Genomic DNA, 24,155 nt, shown 5'->3' with positions numbered 1-24,155 from the left:
GTGCTTATTTAAGTATCTATTCTTATATTGTTTTATTTGCTTTGATAACCTGCTGCTGTAACTCCACAATTTCCCAGTTTGGGATCAATAAAGTCATTCTATTCTATTTTCACTGAGACTCTGCACAGGTATTTTATTTACACCATGATTTTTCATTTTCTTATGCATTCCAAACCATAACCTGTTCTGTACTCCTCATGGATCATCTGAGATCTGTTGCATCATGAGTAAACAGTGGCTCATGGTGGCTGGCGTTCCTGTACAGGTATGTGCATGCATGAGCATCAAAGGTCATGTTTGTGCGTCAGCTCGCCGCCACGTAGCACCAACATGCAGACAGCAAAGAGGAAAGAGAAAAAAGCTGCATCCTGTGAGCCTCTGTGTGTGAGTTTACCGAGGTAAACGCTGGACTCTGCAGCTCCTCTGGCCTTCTTTGGATCGTCTTTATCACCGTCCTCATCATCCGTTTCTGACTGGTTGCTGTAGGCGTTGTCGTCAAACAGAGTGATCGGTGTGACTTTACCTCCGCCCACAAGCCAAGCCGAAGCGATTGGGGTGCAGAACTACACAAAAACAGGTGATACAGAATGAGTCTCTCCACTACAAACACACAATCTGAATGAACCCCACAAATATTCATCGTTGCATTACCTGACGTTCCCAGACCAGCTGCCCCTCAGACTCACTGCTGAATGCCATGACCTTCCAATCAGGAACAGACACTTTGATGACCAGGTCCAGATTCTTCTTCTTGTGCTTTGGCTGCTTCTCTGTGCTCTCGCTGTCCTTTGGCTCATCGACAATGACCCGCTGACTCTCCCTCCAGGCTTCGCCTTTCGCAACCCCTCCCTCCAGGAAGTTAATTCCCGACTGCATCTCAGAAACGAACTTCAGCTCATAGTTTCCAACACTGAAGTTCCACCTGGCAACGAGAGGGGAAGCGCACAGTTGTAATTTCTATTTCTATCTTATAATTAAGGATATGGGTAAAACAAAATGATGACCTCCTCCCTGTATTTGAATGGATGCTTTAAGGTACATGTAAACGAGAGCACATCAGCCCTCGCCTCTCTTCACTGGCTACCAGTTCATTTTATAATTAATTTTAAAATTGCATTACTTCTTTTTAAATCACTCCACGGTTTAGCCTCCTCTTATCTATGTCAGCTCCTAATCCCATTCACCCAAGGACGATCACTCAGGCCCTCTGAGCAGTCTCTCCTTGTCCTCCCTCATGATCAGCTGAAACTCATCTTTAGTCCCTGGCCTTTGAAATTAGTCAAATAAAATCCAAGATTTTGATAAAAATTATGCTTTTTGGTATTCAATGCTCTCATGTTTGTCTGTTATCTATAATGATTTGGTCAGCTGAAGCTGTTGTAAACGTGCTGTACAAATAACCTTGACTTGACTTAAATATCCAAATGTAAAGGCAATTTGATAACAGCAAATTTGTACAAAACACGTAGGTAGATAACAAAAAAATTCAATTAAAAAGATTAGTCTTGAGCGATAACAGAAAACGTGCTTAATTACTTGTGGTTTAAAATGTTATCAAATCCACTGACGGAAGCTGTCATGCTCTGAAACACCAAACAAGATGCAGCAGCTGCTTCCTGCCTCTCACGCCGACTGAGCGTCTGAGTGACAGCCAGCGACAGACTTGACTGATTGATCGAATAAAAACTCACTTCTCCATCCCCGATCGCGGCCTGATGGCTCGCACCGTCTTCTGAGTCCTCTGCAGCAGGAGCACATCTTCTGCCTCCATCTCGTCATCGCCCCAGCGACTGCAGCCCACCGCCGAGCAGATGTACCGAAGCTGAGGCCAAAAAAAAAGAAAAAAAAATAGGGTTAGTCTGCCTCGATAAGACACTTTCAATTCTTTGTACTTTTCTCAGATCCTTGAATAGATCATAGAAGAGTTTTCACTGACCTTGCCACTGTACGCCCCAAGGCCATAGGTGGTGAGGGATTTGCCCCCAACCAAAACTGTGTCCTCCCCGATTCGGTAGGAGGACTCCAGCAGAGACTCGACACTGAAAGGCACTGCCTCCATACTCTCCCTGTCCCGGTTCCACTGGAACAAGGCACCATCCAGTGAAGGAATGACCATCTTATCGCCAAACACCTGCAAGAAGAACTCAACGTTAGTCCATCCCTGAAGTTAAAGGTCGCATATCCTCCTCTTCTTTAAGTTTAAATTAAAGTGTCAGAGCTCCTCAAAACATGTGTGTGAAGTTTCTTGTTCTAAATCCACTCTGATCCTGTATTTGATCATGTCTATAAACCCCTCTATTTCAGCCCTGCTCAGAACAGGCTGTTTCTGTGTCTGTACCTTTAAATATGTAAATGAGCGGTGTCTGACCACGCCCCCTCTCTAGAAGGGCTCGGGTGTACTTGGTGCTTTCTCGCTCCATGTCCTATTGTTTATGGTGAGAAGGCAGACTCAGAGGGCAGAACAAACACCTAGCTGTGGGACTGTCACCCACCTGGGGGAGGGGCTACTGCCCTTTGTGATGTCATGAAGGGAAAATCTCCAAACGGCCTGTTTGAGCACACATTTTCTGAAAAGTGGAGCAGGCTGAAGACGGAGAGGATGAACTTTTCTCATCATTGGGGGGTTTGTAGACGGACTAGAGACACATGTTAGAGTTAGAGGAAGATGGTGAAGTGGATTTTACAGAATATCTTTCCTTTAAATTAAATATCCAAAAAGAAAACAAAGGGAATTTGGCCATTACTCGCTTGATACAGACGTGAATACGTTCTAATCAGGATTGTTTAAGATTCTCAGTCGTGGTTTTTTCATTGCATTGACTTGTGTGCCAGTTTATAGGTTGTGAAACTTATCTCATGTTATGACATCTTCTTCTCAATAATCTGAGTTGTAGCTTTGCCCCCCGGTGTCTTTTAACCCCTTTGCTACACAAGTTTATTTTAACATGAATTGTAGCCTGCAGTCTATTCATGTAACCCAACTTTGGAAAGTGATGTTGAGCTGCATCTTGGTGCACATTTGGTAACCGTGTGCATCGTTTTACCCAAAGTAGAAGAATGTAATTTGTCATGACTGCTGCCTGATGCAATAGCCTCTAACACAAACCAAAACCTCCTGAAATATCTGTTACAGCTTGCAAAAAAGTGATTTTCAGCTCAGACAGACAAGGGTTCAAGCACAAAGACACCGGCCCACGCAGACAACACTGGCCGACACACATCGGCCCCCACAGCAGCAGCAGCTTTTAGCCCCCGCACACTTGGACTGAATCCACAGGCTTGGGACCATTACACAACTAAGAGAGCCTAAGTAATTAACCTGGATCTCTGTATGTGTGTGGAACCGAAGAACCGTGTGTGTGCTGATGGGTGCTCACTGTAGGGGGGGGAGCAAGAATGACATCATTGTAAAAATCTGAGACTAATCCTGATTTAGCCTCCACAGCTTTAACTCATCAGGGGGTGGAAGTGTTTTCTTCTGGCACTTCAGTCGTTAAGAGGAAATACTTTATTTGTAGTCCAAGTTGTGACTCACTCTAAAGAACAGAAGTTTGATCAAATCATTGATCCTATAGGAGGCTGGTGGCACAGTGGTTAGAGCTTGCGCCCCATGTACAGAGGCTGTAGTCTTCCAAGTGGGCAGCCCAGGTTCGAATACGACCTGTAGCTCCTTTCCCGCATGTCATTCCCTACTCTCTTTCTCCCTGAATTCCGACTCTATCCACTGTCCTATCTCTCTGATAAAGGCCAAAAAATAAATCTTAAATATTGAAATGATTGATCCTACAGGGCGCCGCGAGCCTAGTGGTTATATTGCACGCCCCATGTACAGAGGCGAAGAGGCCATGGGTTTGAATCTGACCTCGGACCTTTGCTGCATGACATCCCCCACTCTCTCCTCCCATCACTCTTCAGCGGTCCTATCCACAAAAAAAGAACTTAAAAAAACAAAACCATTACTGACCCTTCGACTGTGATTGATACAAATGGATGGAGTCATCAGGTGCAGACCGTATTGAACCCGTAACCTATAAATCACCTTCTTTTGGACACTCTCTCAGACTATAAAAGAAGTCGCTGTAATAGCTTGGTGGTGGATTAAAAAAGTGCCAGGAGGCAGAAACGTGTGACAGGGTGATTTACTCGAAAAAGCAGAGCCTGGAGCAGAGGTGATGTCATCTTTTTTAGAGGGAGGAGGGGGGGATGGGGGGGTTAAGAGATAGAGAAGAGGATAAATTTAGCAAGTGAAAGGAGGAGGGAGGAGGGGTTAACAATCTGACCATCACATCACACCATGCTGGAATGGTGTGAGGGGGTGCAAAGAGGTTTAAAGCAGGGGAGGGGGGGGGGGGGGGGGGTGGATGAGTCATCTGGCTCCTGATGCCTTAATCTGTGTCTGTCTGATCCAAGTCCAGCACAGACCTCCTCTCTCAGCTGCTCAACTCGGCCATTAACATAATGTTCATACACTCGCAGTTTCTTTCTCCACTGATTTCTGCAGAGTGATCGACCACGTCACCCGGCAAAACTTCTCCTGAGTTCTCAGTATTGATGCAACATTTTATCCAAATAAATTGTTAAACTTTTTGTTGGTTCCATCTTTGTAAATAAATAAATAAATCCATCCAGGTTGCTACTGGACGTTCAATCATTTGTTTGAAGTTTTTCATATTCAGATTTTGAAGATAAATAAATTCCCAAACGTTGAGAATCGGGACGTTTGTTTGGGAGAAGAGTTTTAAGTTTTGCAGGAGACTTCAACTCTGCCACTCAAACCTATTCCTACAGTTTCTGGCGGTCTTACAATGATCAGTGCATCAAACGGGCTCTCGGAAACAGGCATGTCTGGTTAATGAATAACCAGGGCATTAAACTGTTTAACTGCAGTTATCTGAAACTATTTATAATGTTGTTTTGAAGCTGTCATAATATGTCAAAGCAGTTTGTCTCTATTTTTTACGACTTTCAATGACCTTCACCCAATACTCCTGCATCATTGTATTTACCTTATCTTCTGACTGTAGAGATTGTGAACTCAACCTAAAAGCCTTTTGAAGATAAAAATCATGTTGTTGTTTTGGGTCATCAAATGATTGAAGTGTTTTACATTTTCCAATTTAAGGAAGCCTTTATTATCTATACTGAACTCAGGATTTCAGTCTGTCTTTATTTAAGAGATCAAGGAGGAGGACAAAGTTCAGAAAATCTGATCAAGACGAGACAGACGGCTCCAGAAGTTAAGACTTTATATTCAGCAGGGTTTTGTTGTTTTCTACATGAAAGAAATCTGGATTTAAAGATCCAAACCTTTGATTTTTGTTGAGGTGCTGTTCTCATAAGACTCAACTCTAAATACAATTTTCTATGAACTCCATGGGACCCCTTCCAAAGATCTGAGGAAGTTATAGTTTGTTAAATGACAGAATCCAGCCCATAATGTCACTATGTTTATGGCTTTTGGCATCAGAGCTGCAGAACACGATCCAAGATGAATTTAGTTTCCCTCTAGTCCCCGATATATGCTGGCTGGGTTAATTTACACATTTAATACTTAGAGCTGTGCCATGAAGCTTCAGAAATCCTGCAAGCTATCGCTGGAGAAGATGCACTCCATTAAAATGTTAATCAGCTGTTCTGCCGCTTTGAATCCAATTATTCAAAATGATGTTCTGCATAGCTCTCGAGAAACAAACAAGGTTTGAGCAAAGGGATGTTCTTTCATGAGATACTGTTGCCCCGTCTTGATTTTATTAATAAAACTTAATTAAAGGATATGTACTGTGTTTTTTAATAAACTGTGTAAGAAATTAAAAACCTTTCCCACCACAACTCTGTGATTTTTTTATCTGTGTGTAAAAAGAAAATTCTTTGCATTAGGTTACTAATGTTTAATTTTTGTCGCTGCATATTAAAAACAACAACAAAAAATCCTAAGAATGTGGCGCCGGTATCCTAGTAGTTAATGTGGACGCCCCATGGACGGAGGCTGTCCTCCAAGCGTGCGGCAAGGGTTAGAATCCCGACCTGTGGATTCTCCAGCATGTCATTAGCCACTCTCTCTTTCTCTCTCTCTTATTTCTGACTGTCCTGTCCCTAAAATAACGGCATAAAAAAGCCCCCAAAAAATCTAACGAAAACATGAAAAGTATCAGATGTAACATTTTTTAATTGGAGGGAATAAAACATTAAATATTCAAAAAGGAACCGTTTCTTTAAAAAACATTCAAAGTGATTAAAAAACTGTCCTCCTCAGCAAAAACGTTTTCCTTCTTCATGCGTTTTCTTTTTGTGTGTGTGTGTGTGTGTGTGTGTGTGTGTGTGTGTGTGTGTGTGTGTGTGTGTGTGTGTGTGTGTGTGTGTGTGTGTGTTGTGTGTGTGTGTGTGTGTGTGTGTGTGTGTGTGTGTGTGTGTGTGCTATGAATTCCCCTCGCCTATTAATTTTACAGAAGTCTCATTCATGTCTTCCCCTCGTCTCTTCTTGAATGTGAGAGAGGATGTGGATTTCTCTCGGCTCATTCACTTATTTACTCACTTGAGATATTCGTCTGTTGTCTGCGGGGAGCGCTTAGTGTACGTCTGCACCGTCGGAGGTCAGATTGTGGTGAAACATGTCGGGGGTTTTTTTTGCATTTAGGATTAACACTAAATCTGCGTTACACCGTGATGACATCCTAAATATATTTAGAAGTGTTGTTATGGCACATTGCTCTTGTTTAACTGGGGTATTAATCCTTATGAGGTGTAGCAGTTCATGATTAGTTGATGACTAATCATGTCATTGTTTTCTACTTTGGGGACATGTGCAGATGGAGGCGGTGTAGGTTCAGGGGGGGGGAGGGGGGTGGAGGTGGGGGTTGGCCAGTTTCAGGAATGTGTGGGTGTGTTTTGTTTGTGCGCGGCTGCCGACGCTCCAGCGATCCTGTCAAACAGTGTCAGCTCTCGCCCGCCCCTAATGTGCCACTGTTGGCCACAAGGCTGATGCTCCACTTTAAGGGCGGCAGACAGCATGAGACCGAGGAGGACTGCTGCTGCCGGTTTGAGCAGAACAAAACATAAACACAGTAACAAAAAAACAACAACAACAACATCCAGGCAGAGAGTGGGGGGGGAGGGAGAGAGATCGACTTTGTGCAAAAATATCGCCCATCTGGCCCTTTTCATTTCCATCTCTCTGCGCTGAAGAATTATTGCTTGTCACATTAGTCACAGCGAGGCCGATCGATCGTTTGTCATTGTGGAGCCATCTATCAAATTCTCTCATTCATACACGCTGCATACCAGCAGAGGTGTGGGTATGTGTGTATTGTCTCTTCTGTGATGACATCATCTCTGGTTGGAGGCATTACCCTCACCACCCCTGATCAATCCCCCCCCCCCTTAACCCCTTTAGCCCCCCCAGCATGACTCACTCCACGTTGGCACTGACTTCCTCTTTGTAACCCCCCCCCCCCCCCCCCCCCCCCCCCCCCCCACACACACCCTTCACCCCCCGTCTTATACCCCCTAGCGACTTTTGTCTTTTGAAGTGATGGCTTCTTTTTCTGCAGACAATGCTGTTTGTGGCTCTGCTGTCCCTCATTTCACAAAAAAAGAAAACACACACACACACACACACACACACACACACACACACACACACACACACACACACACACACACACACACACACACACACACACACACACACACACACACACACACACACACACACACACACACACACACACACACACACACACACACACACACACACACACTCCCCAGGAAGCAAGCAGGTGACTGGTTGCTTCCTCCTCGGCACGTTGAAGCCAGCCAATGACACGGCGGCAGAACCCCCCAGCCTCTAATCACCGAGCAGACTCGTGTCTCAGGGACCCGGCAAGCACCAATGAAACTGTTGCTAAGCGCTAAGGAGGGTGGGGGGTGGGGGTGGGGGTGGGTTGTTGTGGTTGTAGTGGTAGTACCCTTACCATCAAGCCAGACAAAATAACAGAGAGGGCAGACAGTCATCCCAGGTTACAGAGGGCAGACAGGGCATGCTAGATTTTAAGATTATATAAAGTGCATGGGCATAATAAACACACATACAAGACACACACACACACACACACACACACACACACACACACACACAAACAGTTTCTGGAAATCATAACATGTGACATCACAGCCAGTCACCAGGTTCAGAGCTGACAGGCATCTCTCCTCGTTCCGCTCTGTCACCCAAATGAAAGCAACAGGTGAAAACACACAGAGAGGAGACACACACACACACACACACACACACACACACACACACACACACACACACACACACAGTCAGCATCGGCTGTCACAACAGGAGCACACTGCAGGAAGTCAGGAGGATGTAACATGTGTGTTTTCAAGGCTCTTCTTGTGAAGTCTCTCACACACCTGTCCTCGGAGAGACTGGAAGGCAGCGGTGAAAAATAGAAACGTAAGCTCTTTTCACTCCAGAAAACTCAAGAAAAAGATTTTCAGGCAGCCTGCCACTAAAATCTTCCAGACTTGCTTGTTCACGGTGGGGGGGCTCTGCCTGTTCGACTTCACTCTAATACTGTCCCGGTAGTAGACCGAGGACAGCAGGCCTGTAAACCCAGAGCTACAGCCAGTCTACGGCTACAGATCAAAACATTTCACCACCAGAGGGCCAACATTAAGAATATTCTAAATGTGTTTAACCATGTTGTTTTTTTATTCTGGTGCTGATCAGCGCGGGTGATGAGTCTCTTTAAAACGAGTTAAAAACTCTCCGCTGCTCGTCTTCTCACATTACCCCCTCGTCCTTCCTAACCTCCACTGGCTTCTCACCCCCCTGCGTATCCACTTCAAACTCCTCATGATCACCTTTAGAGCCCTACATAACCTGGCTCCTCCCCCTTCACCTATCTGAGCTCCTCAACTGGCACACTCCCACGCCGCACTCTCAGGTCTGCTGACACAAGCCTCCCTGCAGGACAAACCATCGGGCCTCGGGGGGACAGGGTCTTCTCTATTGCCACTCCCACCCTCTGGAACTCACTCCCAAAAACCATCAGAGACCCCCCCCCCCCCCCCCCCCTCGCTCACTTTCATCAAGAAATCTCTAAAAACTCCTCTCTTCAACATCGCCTACAACCACAAACCATCTCAACTCTCATCCTCCTCCTTTGACATTATTTCTTCATTGATTTGTTTTTCACTGTTTCTTTGTGAAGCGCTATAAAAGTCTAATGCGTTATTATTATTTTTATTATTCGACCAAAGAGAATCAATCAAACACTTCAAACAAAGGCGTAAAAAAATAAAAAATCACCCAAACAAGCTCCTTTAAGTGTGTTTTCATGTGCCACTTTATATTCAAGGTCAGATTCACATTCAGATGCAGCCATGGGGAAAAGCCGAACTCTCTTCACACAATCCTAACTGGTAAAACGCTTTGAGGTACCTTAAGGGCTTTCCCAAATCATCACCTCCGAGGAGCCTCGGAATAAAAAAGGTTGAAGAATTCAGAATTTAAACCAAAACACAGCACTTCTGAACCACGTGCCAACGAGGATTTAATTCCACACCCACACTGCGAGCAGCTGATTTCACTGATTACTTCCTTTCTTTTAATGGTGGGTTTGCTAATCAGGGAACTTTTCAGGCTCCAGATTTTTCATGCTAATTACCACACACTTGAAAAACACTTCAGCGCCTGATAATAAGAGGCTCCTCGCTCACACGCTGGAATCAGGTTCTTCTGGAATGACTTGTTTGTATGTTTGGATTTTTGAAGAATTCTTGCTTTGATTTCATTCACGTTTTGAACAAATTGTTTCTCGCCCCCTCCCGAGTGGTGAGTGTTAACAAACAGACTGGGTTGTTTTTTTTTGATCTGTGTTATCCACCACTGAATGGAGTGCAACATATTCCTCTGTGGGAACCAAAAACTACATAACAAGCGCTTTTTTTTGGGAGGAAAACCCCCACCTGTCAAAAGGTATTAAACTTCATGATGGTTGTGGTTGATTTTTTTTTTTATTCTCGTACTTGACTACTTAAGCAGAGCACTCATTACCCTCCAACACGAGCAGACAAACATTAATCTGATCTCAGCAGCCATCCGGACTCTTGTTACAATCAGAGACTTCTTTTCCCTGAGGCTAAGCTCTCACAGCCACGGAGCGAGTCCACATCAAAGCCAACAAACGAGAGAGTCTCCAGCCTGCATCTCGGAGAGCGAGGGCTCCGGTCTGGCTTCACTTTCAGCATGTCGGTGTGGGCGGTTAAAGCGTCTGTATACATGTTCATCCGAGGGTCTAGCTGTGCTCGTATGTGTAAACCAATATAGTCAACAAAGAGGCTAATCCTCCAGGCGATACAGCTACTCTGGGATTTATGTGGGGGCGTGCAGTTTGTCTGCTGTGTATTGTGTGTGTGCATGAAATGAATTTGAGCAACAGCAACCCCTTGGCTGGCTGTTCAAAGTGCACAGAGTTCAATTGCTGGGCTCGCAGTCTATAGAAGGAAAGCCAACAGGGACGTGGTGTTTGTTGGGAGGCAGAGACTCAGACGAGTGTGCATCCTTAACCTCACGCTGACATGTCAGGACCGCCAAAAATTGACTTCTTCATATCTGCTAGTAGATTTTAATCGTCTTAAAAAGTCTGCTCGAGGGGCGCTGGTGGACTAGCGGTTAATTTGCGCCCCCCCCCCCCATGTACAGAGGCTGTTGTCCTTAAAGCGAGCATCCCAGGTTTGAATGTGACCTGAGGCTCCTTGACCTTTCCCACATGTCACTCCCCACTCTCTCTCTCCCCCCGATTTCCGACTCTACCCGCTGTCCTATCTCAATAAAGGCATAAAAAGCCTCTCCAAAAAAATCCTGAGTACTGTTGAAGTAGCTGTGGATGACCTTAGAGTGTATTTGAAGAAAAGGGAGAGGGGGATTCTTTATAGCTGGGATATTTCAACTCTTCTGCTGCACACACTAGCATTTGCATTCTGTTCGAAAAAGTCAGATTTTCCATTTTTAGGCAGGTTTCTTAAGGTTGTTCCCATTTGAATTTGTAAAAAACAAAACCTTAGCACACTGTGCATACTTGCAAGTATTAGAAATGTATTAAGAACAAGTGGTCGGTCGTTGTACCTCAGGTTTGCTGAGGCTCGAGGACACCAGGCACCCTGATCCGACATCTAGGTCCCACTGCTTCCTGCCCTGGTTGTGAGGATCCAGAGCTGAAATCCTCCCATCCAGAGTGCTGATGATCACAAGAGACCTGAGGACACAACAAAAACACTTCAACACATGCTTTACATTCCTAAAGGTTGACAAGACTGTTGATCATTTGTCAAGGCAGAAGTGAGTCTCTTATGTTCACATGAAAAAAATCATAGCAATGTTGTCCTTTAGAGCTTTATTCCCAGTGGGGATTTAAGTTAATCTCCAGCACATACAAGTGAAGGTGAAGAATTGTTTAGTGGAGTACAGATGTGTTCTTCCCCTCCGCTGTCCTCACCCTTGTTTAATAATCAAGGTGACCTTCTACCGCAGCCAACTGCACACCTGCGCCGCGACAAACCCCCATCCCGTCAGCCAGTCTGGGTTGGCATGTTGATTAAAGACGGGGGACCAGGCCTGGAGATTGTTGAAACCCTGACCAGACGTCCCACTTATGGTGACTTATTCCCCATTAAAAATGCAGTAGGAACACGTGTGAGACCCTGAATCCCCGGTCGGTTATCGGGGTCAAAACAGGAATACATAGGGACTTGTTAAATGATGCTGGATGAAAACACAGGAGCTACAACAAATGTTAACTCTGCAGGAAGAGCTCGTGAAGTGTGAACCTTTGTGATATTAATAGATGGTACAGATTAATAAACTATAGTCAAAATCCTCACAACACATGACACTTTTTATTTTAGCAATTTAAATCCACTTCTATCAGAGTCTAAAAGTGAAGATAGTCCCGTAGAGGCAGCACATCTCAATCACCTGAGACTGACTCCCAGTCTCTGAAATAAAACTGGGAGTCTGCACAGATGAAATGAAACGAGGCCCATTTACATGTAAATCCAGGTTTTTATGTGTTGACAATGGCTGTCTTTTTATTTAGAGTGGATGGATTTGTTCAGTGACATTTCCGTTTAGTCTCGGCTGTCTCTTCTGGGCTCTCAAACATTGGCAGAAAATTCACCAAATATTGGCTCGGCTGCCCGAGACGACAGCTCAGAGAAAGATGCAGATCGGCCCCGTCAAGAAAACCCCTTCAGACACTTTCACAGATTCTCTCAGACCCTCTGGATTTAATAATAGACATTTGGACATCACTGGTAACAACTACTTTGATCAAGGCCAGGGGGATAAAACTATTTAGGGCCGCAGGTAGCCTAGTGGTGCCTCATGTATGGAGGCCATTGTCCTCCAAGCGGACGACCCGGGATTGAATCTGACCTGCATCACAATCCCCACTCTCTCTCTCCCTGACTATATCCACTGTCCTATCTCCATATATACAGATAATGTTGATCAATTCTGGACATTTTGGCTCAGTGGGGAAAATAAAAGTCAACTTGTATGTTTAAGCATTTACTGCACATTCAAATGTTTCCAACCCACTTGATCTTGATCATTTCGTTAATGAACCAAAGTTTTGGGGAGCAAAGGGGCTAGTGGTTACTTTGCATGCTCAAAGAAGGAGGTGCAGGTTTGAATCCAACCTGTGGCTCCTGACCCGCATGTCACTCCCCAATCCCCAATATCTCGCTCCCAGATTTCTGACACTTTCCACAGTCCTTTCTCTAAAACAAAGGCATTAAAAGACCATTAATAACTCTTAAAAATCTAATAAAAAGTAAAGGAAATTCTAAACTAAAACTGAGCTTCAAATGTTAGCTGCAGCTTGGCTTGCAGCCCCTCTCCTGAGGCCCTTTTCAGCATTTTTTAACCAGTTCCATTTGTCCTTGATTCAAAAATAAGAAGAGAGAAGACTAAAGATGAGAAATTTAACTTAACTTTATTGCATGGAATCAACTTTAACTCCAAGGTTTAACAAAAGTCTTTGAGAATGACCAACCAAAAGGTGCAGGGTGATGTTTAAATAAGCAACTTTAACAAATATCAATACTGATGAATAGAAAAAATAGCATGGACATATTTGTGGCAAAATTTGCTCTGCCGTATTGTGTTCAGAATACCAAAAAAAGTTATTTAGATACACAAAACTGTCATTTTAAAGTACGGTGGGCATATTTTCCACATATTTTATTGAGATGAAGTGTTGGCAGAGACTTAGTGAGCAGCTACAGATAAGATGCAGGGAGTAAAATAAGATGCAGGGAGTAAAATAAGATGCAGGGAGTAAAATAAGATGCAGGGAGTGAAAATGTTTCCCCTTAGATGATGTATCGGCCTAGGTTTCCTCACAGCACCTCGGAGTTTTACCCCTGAGAAAAGATCTTTTTTTGAACAGTCGTGGTGATGGATGATGGCGATGAAGGTTTTTTCTCTGTTGGTAGTAAAGTACAAATCCTTCCTACAAGTTTTATTCCACTTTTAGTTCACACACACACACACACACACACACTCTCTCTTTTGTCTAGTTAAAAACAGTCCAACTGACTTGAATTAATCCAGACAACCGAGCCCCACCCTGAGCTAACTCTTAAGGGGTTTTGCCGCATTGCCTGTCAATCATGTGCTGAGCTCTGGCAGTGGCCAAACCTTCTGACTATTGATTTGTATCTGTCTAGGGGAGAAGCTGTCAACGGGGCTTTTAGCTTTATTTAACCGGCGAGAGTCGGATGAGCACATATACGCCGCCTCAGAGCGCACACTGTTTCACATCCCACACAGCTGGGACCCAAAGAGCTTCCCTCTGTTGGCCACTGGGGCATGTGAGGGTTTTAACTGCCTCCCGCGAGGGCTACGAGACAGCAGATGCAGAGGGAAGAAGAGACAGAGTGATGCTTGTTGGTTTCCCAGGCTGAGACTGAAAATGAGAGCTCATCAGCGTCCATCCTTATCACCGTGAAATGCGACAGTTGTGCGGAGTTATTCTCTGCGTCACCTGAGCTATCCATCATTCAGACTGAGCAGGTGAATTGCCACCGACTGGCTATAATCCCTTATTGATTTCACCTATCGAACGCTCTTCACTCAAGAGGGAAGAGGGGGAGAGAGCATGTTCAAGGATGTAAAAGCTTTAAGAAATGGATTGTTTCAAGGGGGGGGGGGCAGATCAATTTCAGGAAGATTTTACTCATGTTTGGCACATTCACAGGGAGTTAAGAGTCCTGCTCCGGACTTGTTTTTCCAGCTCAATGAAAGCTGCAAGATTGCATAAAAATGCAAATAAGATCGCTTAACAGTAATGAGCCATGTGTCTTTCAGGCCCCATCAAAGCCGAGATTATCTCCCCAAATCTGCTCTTGGCTTTATCAGCCTTCACCACTGTAGCACTCAAGTGTAGAGTACTAAGAAAAACATTGTGTTTTTTTTTCTCACACAGCCACCAATAAAAAACAGAGTGCTAAAAACCCCTTCTCGCACCGCCTCCATTGGCTGTGAGAACCTGCCAAAAATATTAGGCTGATTGGTTGTTGCTAAGCAGTCAGCTCTCTGAGAGGGTGGAAGCTTTTGGCGGCCTTTGCAGGGCCTGCCCCGCCCCCCCTCCCCCCCCCCCATCCTCCTCCAAGTCATGCTGTGAATGTAGAAGTGAGGACGAAGTCAGTGAGAGCATCGAGTTCAACTTCAGAGATGGGAAGAGGGCGAGATATAAGAGATAGAAGAATTTTATTCTGAAAGGAGGATCAAAGGCTTTTGTGACTCTTTGTACTCCAGATAAAGAAGAAGAAGAAGAAGGAGAAGGAGGGAGGGGGCTTTGATAAGGGGGGGCACTTAACTCTACAACTATGGTAGTGTGGTGGCTATGGAGAGAACAAGTAGAGGAGGGGGGAGGCTACAAAAATAGCGCTAAACTGAACAATAAAAACCACTGAAACAAAACAAACAGCCCCACTGTATCAGTTAGAACTCGGGGCAATTTATTTTCCATGTCTGAGCCCCGAGATGCTGCTGCTCCGCTAGTCACCGAAAGGGATAACACGTAGCCTGTGGGGCTGCTGCTGCTTCTGCTGATGTGACAGATGCAGGCGGCGGAGACACTGAAGAAGACGTCGGAGTGGAGTTTTAAAGGAGGAGAAAGAAAAAGAGTGCTGCCAACAGACTGAGGGTTGTTAGCGTCCTCGCCTGTAATACTGTCAAAGTGTCATAATGGTGCAGGGTGCTTCTTCAATCACAGAGCGTATGGTGGAGCAGGGAGCCAATTATCCTCCCTCTCACCAGACTCTCTTCTCCTCAGAGACACTCAGCCTCAGTCTGCACACACCGGCGAAAAACTGAGCTGCTGCTGCTGCTGCTTGGTAAACACAACTCCATTGAAAGAAACAACCAGGATGTTTACACAGGCAGAGTCTCCAAGGAGCGGGGAGCCGCAGAGCCGCACCAATCGCAACAGCCTTGCAACTTCTCAGGAGCCAATGAGAGCGGTGTTTTTCTCCTTCAGCTCAGCCAATGCACGGGCAGCTCTGCACCCTCGGAGCCAATGGCGGGGCAGAAGTGTCTGTAACCATGCAACAGCGAGCAGCCTGGATTGCACGCTGGAGTGTGGAGTTCTGCTGCCGCACAGCTGCCAGTCAGCCACCGAGAGGCAGAACAAAAATATGAGAGCATGGGGAGCACGTGGGGAGAAAGTTATGGATGCAGCTCTGAGCCCCGGCCGCACCCAGCACCACCAGCAGTAGCAGCTGCAGCAGAGTCAAGTGCATTCCTTTAAACTGGGCATGTTCTGGGTGGGGGAGCCAACGTGGTCAGGGTTTTTAAAACACTTGATTTGAGATTATGTCTGAAGGCATTCGAAAGAAAAACAACACCAGAAACTGCAAAACTGGATACAGGGATGAATGCACATATCATTTAGCGCTCCCTTGAAGTCTCCAGTTGTGTTAATCCCATGATTCAATGCAGGATATTTTAAGACTTAAATACCTGCAGGCGATAACACGGCATGAAAGCAGACATGACTAACAATCTCTAATATGAATGAGGATTTAAAATAAAAGCAGATTAAGTGTCTAAGTTAAGAAAAAGGAAATGACATGGCAGTGAAAGGACACTAAGCCTGCGGAGACATTAACAACCACAGATGACATAAGAGCAGCATTTAAACACAGCTTAATGTGACCTGAGGGTTTTTATATAAACCGTCCTCATCTGTTAAAAAGACAAGTGATCATTTTTATTACAGCTGAAGTGTCCATATTAATGAGTGACAGCCCTGCGATGTGCAGCAAGTCAACCTCACATCCAACAGGGTCGCTCACTGCAGCAGAGAGCAGAGGGTGTGGTTGAAGAAAAAAAAACTTCAAGTACCAGCAGCATAAAAACACTATTTAAAAAAAAAAAAAAAAAAGTGTTGCCATCTCTCTCTCTCTCTCTCTCTCTCTCTCTCTCTCTCTCTCTCTCCTCCTGGATAACTGCGCTCCCCTCTCCGACTCATATCTCTTCACACGTGGTAAAATCCAAACTCTATGGCGCCACACTCCTGCCTGCCGATTGGCTGGTGTGCAGTTGTGATCCGAGGATCTGATTGGTTGTTGCTAAGCAGTGAGCAGCCATCGAGAGTGAAAACAAGACAGCGTGGTCCTACTAACTAGCAGCTAGCTCCTTGTTTTCATCCGTCTCTCTCTCTCTCCCCTCCCTCCCCTCTCTGTGAGCATCCCACCTTTTTGCCTCTGCCCCACCCATACTGCAGTGCTGCAGGATGGGTCCTGCCGGCTTACCGAAATAGCCACTGACCTAATAAATTCACTCCTCTAGGTAATTGTATTCACAGCCGGTGTTGTTTAGCATCACAGTAATGAAGAGCTGGTTACTATTCCTGTTACTACACTTTGTTATGAAACAAACACTTTATCAAATGAGGCTGAGAAGTGCTTCCATAAGACGGACCGTGTTCATCAAGTGCAGACGGTCGGGGGGGAGTCGGTGACAAAGACACTAAAGGTCATCATATCCCCCAAAAAACAGCAACCACTGCTCAATTTCAGGCAACTTTTGCTCCGCATGTCAAGTTAAAAACAACATTATTATGAAGAGACATGTAAGGAATTGTTGAACAAAGAACTCTAACCAGACACAAATAAAAACGTGATTATATAAAGGAGAAGATAACGGGGATCAAACAGGTTCAAACGATTATATAAGCCCGTTTGAAGGGCCACTGAGTTTGGTAGCTCCTGTTTTACATCCAGACCTCTCCACTGTGAAACTACCACCCGAACACAGGCTGCGTTTGAAGAACTGAGTTTGAAGTGCTGATTTCAAACTTCCCACAGGGAGTTCAGTCCTCTTCATCTTGACCTGTTATTTTGGGGACACTTTCTATAAATAAAACCCACTACATCTCCCTGGTTACAGACAGAAGACTACTGAAACAAAGTGAGGAAGAAAAAAAAAACAACCAGGAAATGAACTCTCCCCTTTAAATAGAAAAAAAAGGAAGAACTTCTCCTCCTCCTCCTCCTCTACCTAACTATAGCCAGACCCATGCGGTGGACTCAAATTCTGAGCACTAGCCCGTCTCTACGTCGCAATTGGCCAGCAAGTCGCCCAGCTTGGCCGATTGGCTGTTGCTAAGCAGTAGGCTGGTGGGAGCCAGCCGGCAAGCACGGCACAGCGGCCCAGAAGAGCTGTTGCCGCTACAGGGCCCTGAGGGGGGTGTGTGGTGTGTAGGAGCTGGGCGGGGGGCGGGGGGTTCACAGGGTAGGGGGTAGGGTGGTGGCAGGGGTAGCAAGTTCAAACAAAGATGCTGTCCTCTCTCCTCTCACCTTCAAGTTCTCCCAAAGGTGCTGAGGGGGCCCTGGTGGAGCGCTCACTGGCGGAGGCATCAAACTTGGCAGAACCTTCACATGCATGATTAACTAACACACACTAACTAGCGCACACACACACAGTCTCACGCACACACACACACACACACACGTGCATACATACACTGAGACAGATGTAAACACCAAGTCTCCAGAGTGGAGTTTTGTAACGTATAGATGGCAGTGTAAAGGTGAGGTGACAGCCGTCAGCTAACATGAGAGCAACTCGCGTCTCAATCTGATTCCGGATCAAAGAGAACATCTAGAATATTTATAGAAGACAGGATGAAGAGAGGGGGGGGGGGGGCGATGGAGGAGGGAGCGTGAAGTAAAAAAAAAAAAAAGAAAACAACAACAGCGACTGACAGAAAGTTAAAAATGTTGACATCTGAGCGCAGACTGTTTTCTGAATCTGTCCAATGAAATGTTTTCAGGAGTGTGTGTTTGAAGTGTTGCCTCCAAAATGTGATTAGAAAAAAATAATCAAAAGGCTTTACTGGAGGGCCGCTCTCTTTAAAACACAAAGACATGCCGGCTGTGAGAGGAATGATATTTAAACAATGTTTAAAGAGTGGGATCAGCTGTTCATGTGTTTTTTGTTTCTGGCCAAAAGGTCGACCGATAAATCGGCCAGAAGAAAATATCGGCAGATATCGGTATCAACTTATTTTATTTCTGATATGCCGATATAACTGGGGTTTACTGTCACTTAAATTAATCGTAAGTTTTCTGTGTTATTACTAGAACTTGACCGATAAATCGGCCAGAAGAAAATATCGGCCAATATTTGTGTATCATGTGACTACCAGTATCTGTTTGTTTTATTACAGATATGCTGATATAACTATGATTTATTAAATTTAAGTGCATTATTGTTTTTTACATTGTTTTTATTTATAATAGTTAAAGTGCAGTCTTGTTATTCTGGACAATTAAGGCTTTTTTCAAGTAGTAAAAAAAAATTCTTCATCAAAACTCTTTTTCTTGAGTGTTTTCTAACAGCATTTTTGGGATCAACGCAATTAATGTGTGTGTATCCATTTATCCATCTATCTATCTATCTATCTATCTATCTATCTATAAAGATTGAAGATAGATGTAAGAAAGATATCGGCCAATGACGATTTTGGAAAAATGTTTCCGTATCGGCCCCACAACGGTCGGGCCCTAGTTACTGCCCCTTATTATCACTAGACTTGGTCTGTTTGAGTTTGTCAACAGCAGCAGCTGCAGGTAACGCACTGAGAGGTCACAGAGGGCCGTGACGATATGCTTTCAGAAGGTCATTAAACCAGGAAGTCAGGGCGATTACTTAATAAGAAGTGTTTACAGATCCAAACATGGAAAAAGCTCAGCGCCTTATCTTTGGTCCTCTTGGTCTCAGCTCGTGTTGTTGGGTTCTTATGATGGTTCTTGTGATGGTTCTTGTGATGGTTGGGTTCTATATGTCTGTTGGGTATCGTGCACTTTGGGTTCTTTTCTGTTGAATTGTATTTAATTATTTGTTATGTTCTTGTTGTTGTTTATGTTCTTCTGTGTTTGGTTTAGTTTGTTTTTGTTTTTGCTGTTTGTCAAAGCACTTTGTAAACCTGTGTTTTTAAAAGGTGCTATAGAAATAAAGTTATTATTATTATTATTATCGATCAAACCAACTTCAAGTCCACGTTCAACGTCTTAATTTTAAATGTTTACGATCTCAGAGGCATTTTTACCTCCGCTGTTTATGTGTTATTTGGGGAATAAGGAAGTCTGTTTAAAGTCACACATTTAAAAGGGAAACACCGGGATCATGTTTCATCTCTCGTGACATTTCACAGAAGTTCAACGCCAATTCTCTGGACAGATGGATGGAAACAGAGCGTGGAGTAGAGTTTGTACTCCGGGGGCGACATTAAAAGTAACATGCATGTGTGAAGGTAAGGGAGGGCGTTAGGGAAGAAGAAGCAGCAACGACGAGTACGGAGAGACGGAGAGAGAAAAGACAAAGAGAGAGAGAGAGAGAGAGAGAGAGAGAGAGAGAGAGTCCTCGACAACGAGCTCGCAGGGTGTCATCGTAGGTCTCGTCGTGTTTTGACGTCTGAAGACACTTTTCACAACTTCATTATTTTCTTATTTCATGTGTCGTGTCGTACATATGTTCCTGTTCTACAGACAGGCGTTTGCATCAATTATTCACTCGCTCGTTCTCGCTGTGTATGCCTCACAGGCTAATTTGTTGATTCTCTTTATGACTTCTACATGTCAGTTTTAAAGGCTTGTTATTGTGCTCACATACATTCCCCGTCTATAAAACTCACATGAGTAATTACACAATTAGACATGTTTAAAAGTTACCTTTGTGTGTTAAAATAATTCAACTGCAAACCCTAGAATGCAGACATGTATTCAACCAAAACAAAATGAAGAATGTGCGACTTTTAATATACTAAGAGGGGAGTATTCTCAAAATATCACCGCTTCCTATGAGATGAGTCGAAGCTGATAAGTGGTGAGAAGTAAACAGAGAGATGGAAAAGTCAAAGTCAGAGATGAGGGATGTGATAAAGTTAGGAGAGGAAATTAAACCAACACAGAGAGAGAGAGAGAGAGAGAGAGAGAGAGAGATACTGTACAGGGAACAGATGCAGGCGCAGAAAAAGGAGCAGCGGCAGGGTGTGACCAGCAGCAGGATGTCACTCAGGAGTTTTTTGTCTGCAGCAGACGAGGTGCCAGGCAAGAGAGCGGACCGCTTCTGCAACCACCAAATGCCCTGCTAATTACTTTCAATTTCCTTTTCGCTGTGCCGTGCTGCAGATGACGGGTAGAAGAAGACCTTCACCATGTGTTGCCCTAACAGCAGAGTCATTTGCATCCTGATAAGTTGTCTGTCCTCGGCGGTGCATTGAGTGTAAACAGAGATTTGATTCTTGTAAACAGATTGAATAAGTTGACTTTAGATGTGAGAAGAAAAAAAAAAGCCGGGTTTGTGATGCATCCTCACAAGTTTGAGTATTTGGGAAAGAAACTGCATCCAACTCCTTCAAAAAGGTTTGACTCGAACAGCGTTTTCAATTTTCTGACAGACTTTGATCGCACTCTCTCCTGCAAAGCAGACAGCACATTTACTAAACTACACAGAGAATAATTGAGTAAAAAGAACCCTGATATGTGTCGACAAAGAAAAGGCACTGAATTCAAAATGTTTCGAGAAGCCAAAGGTACCTCTGTATAAAAAAGAAAAGAAAAAAAGAATAACATGGCAGGGAGAAGGTAACATCACGAGGAAAACACTGCGCCAAACATCAACGGTGGGCGTCAAAGCCACTGTTTACCAAGGAAGACTAAATCAATGCCCTACCCTACCCACTGCGCAAAGAACTGCAGGAGCCGCGAGGTCCAGCAGGGTTTGATCACCTGTGGACTGTGTGATGCTGCAAACTTTTGACTGGCAGGATCCTGGTGGATTTTCTCGTCTGAGTGACTGACATGCCCTTTAGCACGAGAGCCTGACAAAACATGAGCTTGTAATGTTTGATTAGTCCTGGTGCAGGAGGAGAGCACACACACACACACACACACACAAGCATGCACGCACACACACAACTTTCAATCTGATGTCCGAGACAAATCCCTTATCTAGCACTCATGTATTTCTTTTATCATCTATGTTGTAAGGCACTGATAGATCCCAGCACTGATGAAGCTTCTTAACATATAAACTTTTATTCTTGTGCTGCAGGGCGACTTTGTCACAGCTTTTTAACTTCCACAAACATCCTCTATTACTCCCCTCCGTCTGCTTACTTAACTGCTGCGGTTAATTAAATAAACACACTTCCACTTAATATGAAAGTCGCCTATCGGGCTGACAAGAGATACGCGTGATGGAGATGGTATCTCTGTTCTGAAGTGATGAGGGATGTCTCCTTTCATGTAAATGTGATGTTGGTGCTGTGATAATAAAAGAAAATGGCTGATAAATGAGTGAACATCCGACTCGAGCCACCAGAAACAAAGTCCTGATATCACACTTCTTTTTAACAGACATGTGCATGTGAATCAGTTACACCACACAGATATCTGACCAATGAGAGACAGGACTTGATTCAAATGTCCCCAGTATTTCCATCGAGTTTGTGTACATTACATTTCCAAACAAAACCATCAAACAAGCCAGGTGTGTTGGGTTTATTTATCACCATGCCGCATGCTTCCCTGTGGAAACTTTATGGAAACAGCTGCTGACAGCCTGCGCACGAGGCCGACTCCACCTCCTCACTGAAACTTTCTGAAGAGCCTTCTGCCCTGACATGCCACAAACCAGTAGGGGTCCCAGGGCGTGTTAAGGGGGGGGTCGCAGAAACTTGCAGGGAAGAGGAGTGAATTGATTAAAAGTCAGCTTCTACTAATATTAAGCCTGTTTTACTTCACATTTTGATGTCTTGTTGTGTCTTTTGAGATGTTAGTGATCCCTGCATGTGGAAATGTGTGTTCTATGTCAATGACAATCTTTTAAGATAGATAGTGTTTAAAGAATAACACACACACCTAACGACATGTTGAATGTAATGAATGAATAATGACGGAGAAATATTGTAAGAAAATATAATTACTGGCACCATGACTGTTGGGACAGAATTTATGAAAGATAAATGTTGAATGAAATGAATGAATAACAAGATTCTGTTAAATGTTAATGAAGTGGTGTCCCCATTTTGGATATTTGCAATCCTAACGTAAAAGAAATTCATGAAATTTTGCAAGGGGGGTCCCCACCAGAGGTTGATATGGGGGTCCTTGGCATTGCAACATTTGGGAACCCCTCATAGACATGTTAATCAAAATCCTGACTAGATGTACAGGATAATAAAGAAATTGCTTTTGTTTCTTGTAAACCACAACTGCTGGATGTTATAGTCGAATAGTCAGAGGTGCTGCTTGTCAACAGGCAAAACAGCTTGGGGCCCCAGGCCAGTAAGGGGCCCTAAAAGGCAAGAAAAACTTCAAACTGCAGCAGAAGCTCAAAAAGTACAAATTTCACAATGACAGTAGGAAACGTCCTTAATAGGGCCCCATCTGACAGCACTCACTCTCAAGTCGCACTCCTTATCATCTCATGATCTAAGTGTGGGAGTGGAAAAAAAGAAAGAGGAAGAGCGTTGGGACACTGGCCAACATAATGGTGGTTGGAGGGGCCCCCCAGTAAGCATAGGACCCCAACAAACTCTAGAATCGCCACTGAGTACAGCTGCAATCAAACTAAAATATCAAAACATATTGCACATGTCAAGTTTACTTTTTCTTTACCATTTTGTTTTGTACCTTTTGCATTATTTATTATTTATTACTGTAAATATTATTTATCTTATTTTGGTTGCATTGCACCGTGGGATGGAGACAAACGCAATTTCGAATCCACTGTTTGTCTGGCATGTTTTGAAATTGACAATAAAGTTGACTTTGACTTTGAAAAAAAAAAACACCCGCTGTATGAAGAGTTAGGGCGGACGGATACCACAACAAGTTTTGAGTGCAGCGCCGCGGCGGAGAGATACTCAGCACGCAACTGGACATGAGCTGGCTTTAAGTCAATTTTTTTAAACAATTGTTAAACTTTAAACTCCCACTTTGTGTCATTTAGGAGGTTTAACATGTTACAGCCTCTACGTGGGGCACATTATGCATGTAATAAAGCGGGTCTAGCTGTTACCTGGCAGGTACACTTGAGTATTTTAATTGGTTTTTCTTACCTCGTCGGTTGGATGTTTCCGTCACTTTCTCCATATGACTCGTCCGCTTCTCCCGCCGACCCGTTGTCGTCGTCCTCCACAGTAACGTCTCCGTACAGCACCGGGGCGCCCAGGTTCTCCAAGCCCAGCTTCATGATGACTCTTGCACCATCTTCGCCCGAGGTCGGACTTGAACCCCGGGTGGCGGACAGCGGCTCGGAGCCCGGAGTTTGCGAGATCCCGAATCCGATGAGGGCTTTCAGCAACAGCAGCAGGAGCACCAGGGAAATGCTCACGTTTCCAAAGTGAAGCCCCCTTTCCATTTGTAAGACTGGCACATTAGTGAAATATGAAGATTTACATGCCAGTGGCCTTGTAAATCTTAACATAAAAAGTGCAAAAAAAAAAGAAAGTCTTTGCTGTACAGAAGAGTCCGTTGTGTCCTGCTGAACGCCCTTTCAAATCTCTTCTTTAAGTAAACATAAACAGCCACTGGGACACCATGTTATTCCCTTTATACTTCACTGA

General features: G+C 44.3%; 1 protein-coding gene across 1 annotated transcript in view; it reads right to left on the bottom strand.

The window, feature by feature from the left end:
• The window catches only part of eif2ak3 (eukaryotic translation initiation factor 2-alpha kinase 3), a 39,683-nt gene extending 15,528 nt beyond the window's left edge, over window positions 1-24,155 (bottom strand). The window contains exons 1-6 of the mRNA XM_065966243.1: window positions 23,649-24,155; window positions 11,135-11,264; window positions 1,937-2,131; window positions 1,692-1,822; window positions 652-922; window positions 395-563 (exon numbers count right to left, since the gene is read on the bottom strand). Of these exons, the coding sequence (XP_065822315.1) occupies window positions 395-563; window positions 652-922; window positions 1,692-1,822; window positions 1,937-2,131; window positions 11,135-11,264; window positions 23,649-24,016 (1,264 nt within the window). The 5' untranslated portion in view covers window positions 24,017-24,155. The remainder of the gene's footprint in view (window positions 1-394; window positions 564-651; window positions 923-1,691; window positions 1,823-1,936; window positions 2,132-11,134; window positions 11,265-23,648) is intronic.

This window comes from Labrus bergylta, chromosome 18 (genome assembly GCF_963930695.1).
Source record: "Labrus bergylta chromosome 18, fLabBer1.1, whole genome shotgun sequence".
Classification (NCBI taxonomy): Eukaryota; Metazoa; Chordata; class Actinopteri; order Labriformes; family Labridae; genus Labrus; species Labrus bergylta.
This window is presented reverse-complemented; position numbering and strand designations above follow the sequence as displayed.